Source organism: Chanos chanos, chromosome 3 (genome assembly GCF_902362185.1).
Source record: "Chanos chanos chromosome 3, fChaCha1.1, whole genome shotgun sequence".
In the NCBI taxonomy this organism is placed as follows: domain Eukaryota; kingdom Metazoa; phylum Chordata; class Actinopteri; order Gonorynchiformes; family Chanidae; genus Chanos; species Chanos chanos.
This window is the reverse complement of record NC_044497.1, coordinates 54020563-54036353: the sequence shown is the minus strand read 5'-3', so window position 1 is coordinate 54036353 and position 15791 is coordinate 54020563. Positions and strand designations below refer to the sequence as shown.

The 15791-nt window shown below is 43.7% G+C and overlaps 1 protein-coding gene across 5 annotated transcripts in view; it reads left to right on the top strand.

The window, feature by feature from the left end:
* The window catches only part of epb41l4a (erythrocyte membrane protein band 4.1 like 4A), a 38689-nt gene that overhangs the window by 16634 nt on the left and 6264 nt on the right, over positions 1–15791 (top strand). The window contains exons 4-17 of one of the 5 annotated variants that reach the window (XM_030767042.1): positions 95–170; positions 664–761; positions 1054–1174; positions 5399–5486; positions 5665–5753; positions 6188–6251; positions 7158–7249; positions 8786–8863; positions 11108–11223; positions 12020–12110; positions 12374–12457; positions 13582–13695; positions 14829–14876; positions 15148–15225. In XM_030767042.1, coding sequence (XP_030622902.1) covers positions 95–170; positions 664–761; positions 1054–1174; positions 5399–5486; positions 5665–5753; positions 6188–6251; positions 7158–7249; positions 8786–8863; positions 11108–11223; positions 12020–12110; positions 12374–12457; positions 13582–13695; positions 14829–14876; positions 15148–15225 — 1237 coding nt within the window. Of the gene's footprint in view, positions 1–91; positions 171–663; positions 762–1053; positions 1175–5398; positions 5487–5664; positions 5754–6187; positions 6252–7157; positions 7250–8785; positions 8864–11107; positions 11224–11732; positions 12111–12373; positions 12458–13581; positions 13696–14828; positions 14877–15147; positions 15226–15791 lie in introns of those variants that run through there. The other 4 variants (XM_030767043.1, XM_030767041.1, XM_030767044.1 and 1 more) reach the window with 4 other exon arrangements.

The window sequence follows — 15791 nt, the reverse complement described above, 5'->3', positions numbered from 1 at the left end:
ATGACAAGCCATAACTTTTATCTCTTCACAGTACATTGAGTTTCAATAAATGAACCTTTAATGGTAACAGAAGCTCTGTGTCTCTCCACAGCAGGGCCTCCGTACACGCTGTATTTTGGGGTCAAGTTCTATGCTGAGGATCCTTGTAAACTTAAAGAGGAAATTACGAGGTGCGTGTTCCGTCTCACACTTACGGTAGTTTAGTCGCATATCCCTTCAGAACGGTAAGTTTGTCAAATATCTGAATGACTAAGAATGGTCCCAATTACTTAATTACATGAACCCTTTACCTGTGTGTCCTTGCCGAATAAACGTTACTAAAATTCGTGCGGGTTGAGTTGCGCGTCGAAGCGAGCACACGTCACACGAGTGCCTTGCAGAGTCTTGATCTACCGTGATCTACCCTGATCTGCATGATCTACCCTGATCTACCATGATCTACCCTGTTCATTCAGAGATGAGGATCAGAAAGAAAGAAATCACTGAAGAGAACAGGACAGAGCACAAGTCATTCAAGTGCCCCGAACTCAGGCTGCTTTGGCACAAGTCTGATGCGCACGGGTTTGCCGTGTGTAAGAAAGACGTGTCTTTATGCACTGTGTGTGTGTGTGTGTGTTTAAAGTGTTTGCATTTGATTGGGTCTGTCCATCTGTTCCGGGTCAGGTACCAGTTCTTCCTCCAGGTGAAGCAGGATATTCTGCAGGGAAGACTTCCCTGTCCTTTTAACATCTGTGCAAAACTGGCAGCGTTGGCCATCCAATGTACGTACACGCACGACAAAACCCCCGACATCCTCTGCATGATTATCTTACCTTAACATTGTACGACGGGGCCGTCCAAAGACAACACAGATTCCGTTGTTGACCAAGAGCTGTCCCTTTTGTGTTATTCCGTGACATGGTTAGATTTTTAATCTCGCAAAGGCTTGAAATCATATGTTTGTGCCACGATGGAGAGCTCTTAGTTTCTGTGACCCTCATAACCCAGGCTTTTGTTCCAGATCGGTTGTGGCGTGACTCATTTTTCGTCTCCTCTTTCCATTTCCCCTTTCAGCCGAGCTGGGAGATTACGACCCGTACAAGCACACGCCGGGCTACGTGTCCGAGTATCGCTTCGTCCCCGATCAGAAGGAAGAGCTGGAGGATGCCATCGAGCAGATTCACAAAACCCTAACGTGAGAACGACATAATTCCTCTCCTCTTTTCTATTCTAATCTATCAGCCACTCAAATCCCTAATCTCCTGTCATCACAGATTACAGATAATGTTTATTTCAGAGGGGATGCCTCCCTAATCTGTCTCATAATAGATTACAGATTATCAGTGCAGAGGGGTTGCCTTTACTCTATGACAGATAAATGTCAATGCAACTCCCACGCTATCCCCGTACTGGCCTAAAACGATTTTGTTTAAAGTGAACCCTCATACAGACGTCCCTTGATAAGGATTTTAATATCATATGAACGCTTTCAACCCAGCACTTCGAATCTATTTAAATGCTTGAATGAGCCCATCACAGCTCTACAACTTCAGAAGTACACAAGAAAAAAAAAATCATTTTGTATCCATGTATAACGTATGAGATATGGGAGCATCTGAAACCATTACCTTTCCATTCATTTCTTTAATGGTTTCGGAAATTGTTCCTCCCCTTCGCGGCGACGTGTCCGTTTCATTCGGAATGGGAACGCGGGCTTGGTTGGAAAACGTTGTGTAAATGACCCTCTGTGGCCCCTGTGCATGCCTTGCCTTTGTAATTGGAGATGTTTGCGGAATGCACTTGAAAGATGTCGTCAGACGGTTACGGAGCTGACCTCTGAAAGGTTTGCTGGTCTGTGTGATGTGTCTCGGAGTTGTCCTGGAGCATGAGAGGAGGCACACTTTTCAAACAGCCGAGAAGAAAGGGAGGAGTGAATAACTTGCTATGAGTGAATATGTTTTGTGTGTGTGTGTGTGTGTGTGTGTGTACCCAGCCTTACAGTGCTAAAATACTGATTCTTTTTCCTTTTTCCATGTCTTGTGGATAACTGGAAACCCTGGAGTCTTTTTTCCAGAATCTCTTGCGATACATGTTAATGATTAGTAAGCCTGATTAAAGACTTTCTCAACTCTGCAGCTGTGCAGGCGTACATGGACTATAACACAGTGGAAAAGTTTTGGGGGGGGGGGGGGGGGGGGGGGGTGCTGTACGGAACGTGGTCTCCTCACCCTGGCCAATCTGACGTGAAAGTTAGCGTGGTTTAGATAGTGCGGCACATCAGACTCCCGTCGTAGAACGCCCGGGGGCGTTTTAATCCCGGCTTTACGTCATGCCTGCCTCCTCGCACGACTCACAAACCGCTTTTCTGTACGTAAATTTGATGAGTCAGTCTTCAGAAATCTTAAAAGAAAACACGGGCACGGTTTTTGTGCAGCACGCCAGCTCATTCTGTGGTGCTGCTGGGTTTTTTTGTTTTGTTTTTTTGTTTGTTTTTTTGGGGGGGGTTTTCTGAGCTGTACAGTGATTATCTGCCTTAATCTAAGTGTGAAACAGGCCAATGTTCTCCTCTACCTCTCCATCCACTCTACCACACAATAGCTGATTGTTCTGTTCGCTGAGAGAGCGCTGGCACACACCCTTTTACCCGCCCGTGAGTGTGTCCAGACTGATCCAGCCTCCTGCGTATCAGTGTGTTCATTGTCTCCATTATTCACTCGGCTGTCGAAGGTGAATGACCTGTTTCCACACCGTCACGTCGAAACACGCCGAGTAAAAAATGATGACTTCGGCGTCGGTTTTGCAGAATCAGGAGAGCGGCTGGTTGGAGCCGTCGGAACGGTACGAAGACCTCGCTATCTCTTCGTTACGCACCTCAGCAAACACACACCTCCTCATCGTGCCCTCCTCTCTCCTGCAGAAACGCACCTCCTCCTCTCCGCTCCCTTTGCCCTCCGAGCTCAGGGTATCCGAGGGGCGGGCTCTCAGACGCGTAAATAAGATCTGGGCTCCCCCACCCCCAGCCTCCCTGCCGCCCCCCCCCCGCTCCACCTCCTTTCCCCAAACCAAAGATTGTCACTTTCCACATCCGCACGTCGCAGCCGCTATAAATTCAGATTATTGAAACAATAATTATGCGAGCTATTCTTTGGCCCTCGCCGTGAATCTGATAACTCCGTGATTTAAGTGAGCTTGTCGGCAGTAAATTATTCCTTGGTGTGAGTCACTCTTTTTTTTCCACATCTAAGCTGAAAGTCTTGTATTGTGTTCTGACATGAGTCATGGTTTGCCCAGGTATTTTGAGGTTTTGTTGGGGGTTTTTTTTCCCGCTCTGTGCGGCGCTGAAACGCCCTCCTCCGCTCAGGGGTCTGCGCAGTCATTAGTTGTGGGGACGTTTTCCGCGGAGAGCAGACACGCCGCCGAGGCTGATGGGAAATCTGTCAGAGAGGAGCGATTCCCCCCACCCCCCTCCCAGGTGGTCAAGCACTCCCTCACTGATAGATGAACTTATGATAGACACAATCATGGAGGCTGAGCAGGCTTCTATGAGAGATGGAGAGAAGAAGACATTGAATAGGGGGGGAGAGAGAGAGAGAGGCAGACAGAGAGAGAGAGAGAGAGAGAGAGCGAGAGGCAGACAGAGAGAGAGAGAGAGCGAGAAAGTAAAAGTGTCAAAAAATAAGTATCAGATTCCGCTCCTTGTGCACAGAGAAAGCAGAAGTATTTGGAGATAGAAAAATGCAGATAGTGGAGTGGAGGTCTAAAGAATGCAGCAGTGTGGAAATGACTGACTGGGAGAGGGAGAAAGGAGAAGCAGGGAGACAGAAAGAGGGAGAGGGAGAGGGAGAAAGAAGAAGCAGGGAGACAGAAAGAGGGAGAGGGAGAGAGTCGAAAAGAAGAGTGTCTGTCCTAGTTAAGCCCTGAGCTTGTGGTGGTGTCATCTCTAACTGTGATTGGTGGTGAAGATTCATGGTGTGTGTGCTGTGTCATATTCGTCTGCTGGATGATAACTTCCATGATCTGTTCAAGCTCTGTGTTGTCTCACACACACACACACGCAAGTACACACACACACACTCACACACATACGCAGTCTCACACACACAGATACACTCCCACACATACCCAGTCTCACACACACACACACACACACACACACACACACACACACACACACACATACATACACACACAGATAAGGACAGAGAGAGAGAGAGAGAGACAGGAATAAACAGAGCAGGAAAAAAAAAGATAGAAATAGAAGGAGAAAAAGACACAGAGGGAGAGAGAGAGAGAGAGAGAGAGAGTGAGAGAGAGAAGCCAAATGAAAGGGATCAGTATACAAGAGTCACGGCTTCTCAGAACCTGCCTGGAGCAGCGGCAGATAACTCCTCACCGCCGTACATTTATAACAGGGCATGTGCAACCACCCATCTGTGCCCCGCCCGCCCTCTACCCTCCACCCCCCACCCTCCACCCTGTCTGAGCAGAATTCATAATGGATTCATGAAGGACTATAGCCTAGGATTCTGTGGGCTGGCAGGGAGGGCCCATTAGGCTGCCGGTACACACACACACACACACGCACACACGCACAGAGGCAGGCAGGAAGATGAGAGCTGAGCACTGAGGTGTGTGTGTGAAGCACAGATATCCCTTAGACACATGCTCTGAGCACCGAGAGTGAACGTCCCATTTAGTTGACTTTAATATAAGGTAAAACCTGAGAGGAATGAAGCCTAGCCTTTACAGCTGAAAGACGTGAAAGGAGATCCCAGTGCCTGAATAAATATGACCATCTCTTAACGCCCCCCCCCCCCAACCCCATTAATCAGTAACCTTAAAACGAGAGACTTCAGAGTTTTCAGTGGAATTTTGAAAAAGATGTGGGCATTCCTAAGCTTTCGTTAAACAGTTAAACGAATCAACAGCTTTCCCTGAAGGAGGCTGTGGGTTTATTCAGCTTCCCCGTGTCTCTTCCTGTGGGTTTCCAGCGAGAAGATCTGTACAGGTGAATAAAAAAAAAAACCCCACAGTGATCTTAATGAGACCCTGGTCTCTCACAAACTAAAGGCCCGAATGTAAAGCGCTCCTTTATATAATGCTCTCTTCTCAAAAATGCTCTTAAATGTAATCATCACTTTTGCGTCCATAACCTTTCGCCCGACGTAAATGTCTTTATGGTGAATTTCAAAATGTGAATATGTTTGTATTGTTTCCATATGGAATGACTGGAGGTTTTGTTTTGTCCTTTTAAAGCGATCTGGAATGTTTTCAAATTTTCTTTACAGTGCTTCTCAGTCTGTCATCTGACATGCTTGAGACATCCAGAGGTGACAAACCCAGTCCTAAGCCTGTCTGTAAGCACAGTCTCTTTTCTGAGTGCACCTCTGTCTGATAATGATTTACCGGCTGTGCGCAGGGGTCAGGTGCCTGCCGAGGCGGAGAGTAATTATTTAGCCGTTGCCAAAACACTGGAGATGTATGGAGTGGATCTTCACCCTGTGTTTGTGAGTACAAACTGCACTGCTATCAGCAAACCAGAGCCTCAAGTCTTAATTCACTCATTCAAGCGAGGCTCTGTTTCACTATCACTAAATCACTATCACTCAACTCAGGCATTCTCTGCTCTCAATCAGCGGGCGTGGTTTTTGTTTTTGTTTTTGTTTTTGTTTTTGTTTTTGTCAGGGAGAGAACCAGTCTGAGTTCTTCTTGGGTTTGACACCTGTCGGGGTCGTCGTTTACAAGAATAAAACACAAGTTGGAAAGTATTTCTGGTGAGTAAATTCTTAAATAGTTTTTATTTTTCTGAGGTATGCACCTATGTGTTTATTATTTTCAGTGCTATTCTTTACTGTATAGTTAGGAGTGAATCTCGTACTTTTTACATAATCTGATGAACAGAATTCCACAGTCGAACCAACTGAATCTATTCATGAATGTAATTGTATGGCTTGCTTTGAATCTGCACTTAGAATTCAATTCAGAGTCCAGTACAGTATTCAGTCTTACCATTTATTAATTTCACTAGCATGGAAATGTAAAGTCTTTCCAGAAAACTCTTGAAATGGCCAGTAATTCTAGAACTGTGACAAAACCCGATTTTTTTTTTTTTTTTAATTTAAATCGTACTGTGCTCCCAGACACTGCTTTAAAATGTGTGTGTGTGTGTGTGCGCGCGCGTGTGTGTGCGTGTGTGTGTTTGTTCCAGGCCAAGAATCACCAAAGTTTATTTCAAAGACACCCAGTTTGAACTACGAGTCATGGGAAAAGATGTAAGTCACTCAAACATGGTGTCATCGTGTTCCTCCTCCGTACACCACTAATGAACAAACCAGTCTGCAGAGGTTATGAAACACAGCTCTGTTTGTAATGAGAGCCAACGTGTGTCTCATTATTATTATCGTTATTTTTTTAATCTCTTTCATCTGGAAAAAATAAAAAAAAGAAAGTATATTTACAGCTTCTGCCTCATAGCAACTGCAGTGCTCCCTTGATGATCTCAAACCTAAAAAAGGTCAAAAGTTTGTTTGATCTTTTAACATCCAAAAACCCTCGCCAAAAAAAAAAAGAGAGAGAGAGAGAGGAAAAAAAAAGCATAAATACTGTTACATTTTTTACAAGGTCAGCCTATCTGCGCATCTGTCTCCTCACAGGATGAATCCTGTGTGAGAGAAATAATTATAATCCATGATAATTATCTCTCTTGTACAGTACTCCACATCACTGAAACATTCTCTCTGTATAAAAACCAAATTAAGGGTTTCCTAGCGCTTTAAGTTTGGCGATTATAAAGTTGATTTCAAGTTGTGCCTGACCACTTTCCCAGGTGTCTTAGAGAAGTTTAAGAGACCCTGATTGGGAACAGTGGTTTTGGGAGTCACTGAAAAACCCATTATTGACTTAGTGGTATTATAGTCTTTAATCTTTTTAGTGAGATTTCGTGTAAGCTATACTGAGAACTGACTATTTTAACCAATTTATTCGCTGAATCGAAATGCGTCATTCCATTTGAACGGCTCCTGTATACAACAAAGAGGAAGAATCATGAAGTTGCATGGAACAATCCAAGGAAAAAAATATTTAATCTGAAATCGAAGAGTTTTCCAAAAATTCATGTGTAATTATAGGAGCCATCTTTTATTCTCATCTTTATGTTTTCATCGTGTTTTCCTCCGCAGTGCAACGAGACTTCATTCATCTTTGAGGCACCCACTAAGACAGCTTGTAAAAATCTTTGGAAGTGCTGTGTGGAGCATCACACCTTCTTCAGGTAGACACCCAATCATGTCCTGCCTTATTCAGGTAGAGAACCAATCACAGCACACCTGCCTTCCTCGGATAGAAAACCAATCACAACACGCCTTCTTCAGGTAGAGACCCAATCTTATCATGCCCTCTTCAGGTAAAGAACCAATCATATGACACCTTCCTCAGGTAGAGACCCAATCTTATCACGCCTTCTTCAGGTAGAGACCCAATCTTATCACACCTTCTTCAGGCAGAGAATCAATCACAACATGCCTTCTTTACCTAGAAAACGGATCTCACCCCATGTTCGTAAACCAAACTATGTCAGTATATCAGTAGTTCCACTTGGTCATTGTAAAATACACCAGTAAGGGCAAAATGTCAATACATATTATTTAGCTTTGGCATCATGTGTGTAGTGGATTCTAATAAATTCACCACATTATAGAATGAGACTGATACTTAAATCGATACTTATCCTGGTTGATCTCTTGGTCTCACGTACTGAAATATTCTAAACATCTAAATATCTAGGAGAATTCCTTAGCCCTTGATATAAGGGGAACAGGAAATGTGGTCCCCTGTTCCTTTTCCAGAGCAGTCTGTAGCGTTTACTCAATCACAGGGGACGGGCTCTGCTCCCCAGAGAGCCTCAGACGGCACAGAATGCACGAGGCTCCGTCTTTTCAGCGCTAATCCGCGTGTGAACCCCCGAGCACGATTCAGGAAACAGGCAGGGGAGAGTCGGGAAACCGACCGAAAGGCCTTTCGACAGGTTACGCCCCAGAAACAAAAACAGAAACAGGCCTCGGTTTTTTTAAGGAGAGGGACTAACTCTGAACCGTACTCTGACCATCCTGTCTGTTACGACACACGTTGATGACAACTTTTTTTTGCTCCTCTAAGAGAAACCGAAATACAACGTAACGAAAAGGTTGCGTCAGGCGTGAAGCGAGTTCGGATGGGCCATTAAATCGTTAAAAAAAAAAAAAAACCTTCAGAAGGGAAGAAAGCAAACCGCACAAAGGAAGGCACTCAGAGAAAACAACCCAGTGTAGTTCTCAGAGCTCTCCAACTTTGAATATTCAGCATGTACTCCCCAGCACAAGGAATGCTTGTCATCAAATGAGTGCTTTAGAGAGGAGAAAAGGTTCTGTGTCATGGTGGGATTAGGTGTACAGGATGAAAGAGAGCTGAGTTTGAACCAAGTTTTCACACTTCTGCTGCATAGTTATGCACTGCAGTCCCTTTTTTATGTGTGTGTGTGTGTGTGTGTGTGTTCTTACAGCTTTGAATTTTAATGAGGCCCAAAAGCTCTCAGCAATGATACTTTTGTAATTCGCATTATTAAAATAGAAAATCAGGCTGAGGAAACTGCTGCACAGGAGTTTGGAGCGAGACGGTTAAAAGACAGCCAATCACATCTGCGCTTTTCTCCGAGCCAATGAGAAAAGACATGGGTTGACCTCATGATGAAAGCTTTTTATGAGTTGTCCAGAAAGTACATGCATGCTATTAAAACTTTTTACCTTTTTGTTTTTTTTGTTTTTTTTGGTAGAATGCCTGAGAACGATTCCAACATGTTGACACGGAAACTCTCCAAATTTAGCTCCCTCAGCTCTAAGCACCGCTACAGGTGAGTTAGTACCTGTCCTCTCCACGACACGGAGAAGATTAGTACCACTGCTACTGCTGCTGCTTCTACCTCTACTATGACTACTACTACTACTATAAGAATATTATTATTATTATTATTATTATTATTATTATAATCCAGATGGCAATGCAGGTGATGATGATGATGATGATGATGATGATGATGATGATGATGATGATGAGTTCCAAATCGTCCTGTCACATTTTTAAAAGAAATTCTGTCTGTGTATAGTGTGTTGAAATGTTAATGGGGAGGGTGCAGCAGTCACATTGAGTGAGTTAATGACAAGTGACAGATTCAGGGAGACACTTCAGATCCACTGTAAATAAATCACGACTGACGGAGCTGAAAGGCAGAGTACGTGATTAACTGCACAGAAAAACCGAATAACTCTGTAAATAAGGTATCGCGGTGTATATTCATCTTCCCGTCGAATTTCACAGTTTTTCTGCCTATGAGTAGGAAGGAAAGAGTTTTCCTTCCCGTGGAGCAGGGTTAGGCAGTACTGCCCTTAAAGAGCTACATGGTATTCACAATTTTGCTCCAAACTGACAAATCTATGCCTGATGTAGCTAATCCAAGGTCCCTTGAAATATTACACTGTGTTGTGTTTGATTTGGACCCTGTTCCCCCAAGAGGAGGAGTTTTCTCCGAGGCTGTAAAGGTTTCTGTGTAAGATTATGTACACACAATCAGGACCAATCATCAAGCCCTGTTTAGACGATGACAGACATCTTCTTCCAGACATCTCTGTGCTCCGTACCCTCCCAGTCTGAGGAGGAATGGTTCATTAGTCACACTCGCTTCAGGGTGTAAAAAAACCCAAAAACAAATCAACAGTGTAGCTGATGTTATAAGAGGTGACATTTCCTTTACCAGGAGCACACATGTCAGGTGTTTAAAGACACTGTATCCTCTCTGTATGTCAGGTGTTTAAAGACACTGTATCCTCTCTGTATTTCAGGTGTTTAAAGACACTGTATCTTCTCTGTATGTCAGGTGTTTAAAGACACTGTATCCTCTCTGTATTTCAGGTGTTTAAATACACTGTATCCTCTCTGTATTTCAGGTGTTTAAAGACACTGTATCCTCTCTGTATTTCAGGTGTTTAAAGACACTGTATCCTCTCTGTATTTCAGGTGTTTAAAGACACTGTACCCTCTCTGTATTTCAGGTGTTTAAAGACACTGTATCCTCTCTGTATTTCAGGTGTTTAAAGACACTGTATCTTCTCTGTATGTCAGGTGTTTAAAGACACTGTATCCTCTCTGTATTTCAGGTGTTTAAAGACACTGTATCCTCTCTGTATTTCAGGTGTTTAAAGACACTGTATCCTCTCTGTATTTCAGGTGTTTAAAGACACTGTATCCTCTCTGTATGTCAGGTGTTTAAAGACACTGTATCCTCTCTGTATTTCAGGTGTTTAAAGACACTGTATCCTCTCTGTATTTCAGGTGTTTAAAGACACTGTATCTTCTCTGTATTTCAGGTGTTTAAAGACACTGTACCCTCTCTGTATTTCAGGTGTTTAAAGACACTGTATCCTCTCTGTATTTCAGGTGTTTAAAGACACTGTATCTTCTCTGTATTTCAGGTGTTTAAAGACACTGTATCCTTTCTGTATTTCAGGTGTTTAAAGACACTGTATCCTCTCTGTATTTCAGGTGTTTAAAGACACTGTATCTTCTCTGTATTTCAGGTGTTTAAAGACACTGTATCTTCTCTGTATTTCAGGTGTTTAAAGACACTGTATCCTCTCTGTATTTCAGGTGTTTAAAGACACTGTACCCTCTCTGTATTTCAGGTGTTTAAAGACACTGTATCCTCTCTGTATTTCAGGTGTTTAAAGACACTGTATCCTCTCTGTATTTCAGGTGTTTAAAGACACTGTATCCTCTCTGTATTTCAGGTGTTTAAAGACACTGTATCCTCTCCGTATTTCAGGAGTTTAAAGACACTGTATCCTCTCTGTATTTCAGGTGTTTAAAGACACTGTACCCTCTCTGTATTTCAGGTGTTTAAAGACACTGTATCCTCTCTGTATTTCAGGTGTTTAAAGACACTGTACGCTCTCTGTATTTCTCATGAGCCGGGGGATACGGGGAATCAGTATTGTTATAAGAATATGTGCCATCTGAGGGTAACAGAATGTGGGCTGTGGGAATCCATGGTCTGTAGTGGTCTTTATCTTTCTCTCTCTGTATCTCTATCCCTGTATCTCAGTGGAAAGACTGCCATGCAAATGGGCCGAGATCAGTCCGCAAACCTGCCGCGGCCCGACCTCCAAGTCGTGAGGACCCGTAGCAAGACCTACCCAAAGAGAATCACACAGCCCACAGGTGAGACAGGCATCACGGTTTCACATACATAACACCAGCCTAAGGTAATGTACACACACACACACACACACACACACACGTGCTACACACAGTCTGCACTGTGAAACACCAGCCATGAGCACTCCTTCAAGCATTGTTCAGTTGTCCCTGTTCAGATCAGAGTTTTCACTGCAGGCTTTGGCTGCTGTTACATATTGGTGTGTGTGTGTGTGTGTGTGTGCGCGTTATGCTGTGCGCGACAAAGGCACAAGTTATCCGATATTGTTTTAATCACACAGGGAATGCAGTCCTTCCTGTTCTCTCTCTCTTTCTCTCTCTCTCCTCACCTAACTGCACTTCTCTCAGTAGATTATTCTCAGTTCAGCAGTTCTGAGGTATTTATGAACTTCAGTTCTGGTCTTAACTGACACGGTAACAACAAGCTGCTGTAGCAACGGGACGTTGCTAGGCAGAACGACAGCGTGGCCGTTTTTATTTTTCGCCGATCGGCCCATAAATTCTGTCTTCAGGGGCGAGAGCGATGCACCTGACCCTGACCAGATGGGTGCCCTTCCATTGTTCTGGCCAAAAAAACCCTTCTCGTTTAGTCATGGAAATCATTCAAAAGGGCAGTTACCTTAAACAATGGGGAAGGTGACCGGTAACCCTTGAAACCCAGCGTGACTTGGGAAAAGCAGATACGGTCACTGGAAGCACAGAACCGTGAAGCCATTAAGAAGCACTGTAAAAACAAAGTAATGTTTTGTGAATGACGTAAGCGACTGTTGCGTTCACGTCGAGGAAATTTGTCTTCTAGGGCTGAACAATGGAAATCGAGGCATCTCAAAGTCAGAGGAGACACAGAGTGAAGGACTGTCTAAGGTCACCACAGTGTCACCAGTGAAGAGGTATTGATTGTTTACTCACGGATTCTTCTGTTCAAATCTCTACAGATTAGAGCCAATAAGAATGCAACTCTGTTTACTCATAGATAAGGAAAACATGTTGTTCGCACTCTGTAAACGGAACATTAAAATAGAATATTTCAGCTTAAATGGAGTAGTTCAGCATTTAGTGACATTTTTGCGATCAACTACTTTTTCTCTACTCAACATCTACTACTGCTGCGTCATCATTTTTAAAAAAAAAAACCAACCACATCTTTTCAAAGCCCTAAAGTAAACAAGTCGGAGAGCGGCACAGAGGAGCAGAGCAGCAAGCCGTGTGCACCCTGGGATGAAAATGCCCCACAGAGGTAGGCTTTCAAATCATGTGCAAGAATGGATAAAGAGAGTCAGATGTGTTAACAGTTGATTGAACAGGCACACACACACACACTCACACACACACACACACACACACACACACACAGGCATACACACACACACACACACACACACACACACATATACATACAGGCATACACACACACACACACACACACACACACATACATACAGGCATACACACGCACACACACACGCACACTTACATGCACATAGGCACCCTTTGACACACATACTTTTACATGTAGTCAAGAACAGCGTTAAGACAGGGATCAAGTTTAGGTTAAGTGGATTCCTTTTGAAAACAGAATGAGAAACACTTGTTTAATACGGCTTAATGTATAATCACTAACAGGCCAAAAGCCTTCAGAATTTTCTGGAAATCCTGTAATAGCGACCCCCCCCCCCCACCCCCTCCCCGACCCAGTCAGTTCTCTGCGCCATTTCTTCCACGACTTTTTACATCACCGCATCTACGCTGTCTGAAAATAATAAACTTCCAAAGCTTTTCATATTCATTTTGAGTTGTGTTATCGTCCAAACGGTTCACTGATTATAATAAAACACAATCTGGGGTGATTTGCATTTCAATACGCTGTTAGGAACACCATTTCATTTCCATATTGATTTTTTTTAATGTGCTGCCTTGGGATTTTTATATGGTTATCGCTCCCCCTCTCCTCCCCCCTCCCTCAAAGTATGAGGGGTATCTCAGACAGGCTGTGTGGAGCTGGGGGAGACATCTGCTCTCAGTTCAGCACAGACAGCGGGCTACACACACCATTTCCCCAGAGCGGCTACAGCCGTCAGCCGTAAAGAAAAACGCGCCGTAATAACAAAATGCTTTGAGCTTTTTATGCTGTTGTTGTTGTTGTTGTTATTGTTGTTGTTGTTGTTCATTTTTATCTCATGTCATATTCTGAAGCTCTCTCCCAGCGTATTAGCTCTCTTAAACGTTTGGTAAACTTGAGAAATTAGTGTGAGAAAAGTCTAAGGTACGGTCTGATAATACTGTGGATGTTGTCCTTTGTTTTCTAGTCACCGATGTCCTTGCGAACATTTTATTTGTCTATTTTTTTTTGTCGTTCTTTAGTGGACTCTACAACTCCGCCAGCGAACGAAATAAGTCTCCCAAATTCCCAAACGCTCGGCGACGCACACCCTCAGGGGGCAGCGAGAACGAGACGTCTCACTCAGCCAGACGCAGGTGCATTTACGTGTGTGTGTGTGTGTGTGTGTGTGCGGGTGTGTGTGTGTGTGTGTGCACGGGTGTGTCTTACCTCTATCCGCAGAACTCTATCCATCCTCCATCTTGAACCAGGCAGTAGTGATACGAAGAAAAGGAGACCATGTGGTTTTTTAGACAGATGTGAATTTAAGGGAGTCCTTGGAGTCTGTTATGCTGACCTATTAATTATTTCATTTCTAACTTTACAATGACACACCTGATTTCATTTTCATCCCTCTCATGATAAGAGTATTTAGGCACTTTATTAAAAGACTATTTAAAAAGATATGCTGTCCTGTGGATCTCCAGGAGTGAGATTCAAAAACACTACCAAGGAGTCCTTCCTGTACAGGACAATGTCAAAGCAGTAATGAGATGGCTCCCTCTAGTGGGAGACCTTATTGTTGCATGTGCCTGTAAATGCGTCTATAGGACAGCACATCCACAGCTCACAGATATGATGCACAAGGAAATGATTTGTATAAAGTATCAAACAACTCCGAGTAATTTCAAATAGCTGGACCGTTGTTTATTTATTTCATTGATCTATACATTTGTTTGTTTGAAAGCTATTTGTAAATATTTTTACAAATGTTTTTGGTCCGAACACAAATCATGAATTCTGTACTGTGATCCCAAATAGAGTTCTATAGCGGTGTTATTTATATTATTATGTATTATTTACAACTTTGATCACATGCAGTAAAAAAAAAAGAAAAAAAAAAGGAAAAAACACACACATTACCACAGTTAAACTAAGGCCGTGTTCTGTCTGCTGCCTGTCTCAGTCTGGAGCTCTGTAAAAGTGGAGGGGATTTTGGTCCTGAATTCCCTCTTTCTTTGTGCCCTTGGGCAGACATTAAGAAAGACCCCCCCCCCCCCCAGCCCCCCCGCCCCCAGGCTAGGACGTGATGAAAGAAATTCTCTGAATAAATAAATACTGATAAAGTCTAGCGACGCGGCAGGTGCTTTTTCTTCTAAGAGCTTTTTTTTTTCTGTACAAAAACGGCCGGTGAGAGGATGGAAGCAAGAGAATTCCCACAGTGCTGTGTCAGTGCGATACTTTGACCTGTTTCAATTCACACACTGATCTCATCCTGTCTGTCTATAAGGAGAGCCCAAAGCAGTGAAGACCCAGAGAACAGACAGCAAAGGAGAAGGTAATTATTCACCAGCATCAGCGTTCACGTAGGTTTGAGAAAGGGTCGGCGAAAACCTCGTGTGGACGAGTAGTAATTAAAGACTGTGTTTTGATGGTCTTAAGATGAATGCAGTGTTGTTTATCAGTGGTGATTATCCAGGTGGCTCTTCTCTGATTCTCTCTTCGCTTTACTGATGCCTTCTAGATTCTTCTGTCCCATCCCACCCCCCCCCCTCTCTCTCTCTCTCATCAACTTTTAACCCCTTTCATTTGACCTCCCCCTCACCCAGGTCACGTTCCCGTGGCAACACCAGCAGTGGCAGTGAGTCTGAGAATTCCAACAAAGAGCATCGTAAAAAGAGAAACCGGTAGGTCATTCCAGCGAGCATTCACTGAGAACAATATGTGGGGGTGGGGGTGGGGGGTGGGGGGGGGGACAGCCCGCTCTCACGGTGGTCTGTCTCTAAATGTGCTTTAAATTACTTTCATCAATTTACAAGGTGTGTTTGACTACTTCCTTCCATTCTACTTTCTTGTAATGGGGGGGTAGGAAGGAGGGGGGGGGAGGGGGTCACACGGAAATGTTATTGACCATTGTCTCACACAAAGAAGAAATCAGAACAGAAATATGTCAAGTGTTGTCCAAACACAGATTATTATTTAGTTATATCACAGATGGTACTTTTACAGATAATATCGTCAAGGCCTAATGACAGACGCATTCATGTGTACTTCTCTCAGATCGACCGGCTCTCCGGTGCGTACTTTAATTCTTATTGTAGTCTTAGAGAAATTCCAGTCTGGCTCTATTTGAAGCTTCTCATGATCAAAGAATGAACGCAGACGAGGAAAAACCTGTCCGTCTGTCTCGGTAGGTTTGGAGACCTAAGTGCAGCTTTTGACACAGTCGACTCTCAGTCTTCAGATGAAAGAT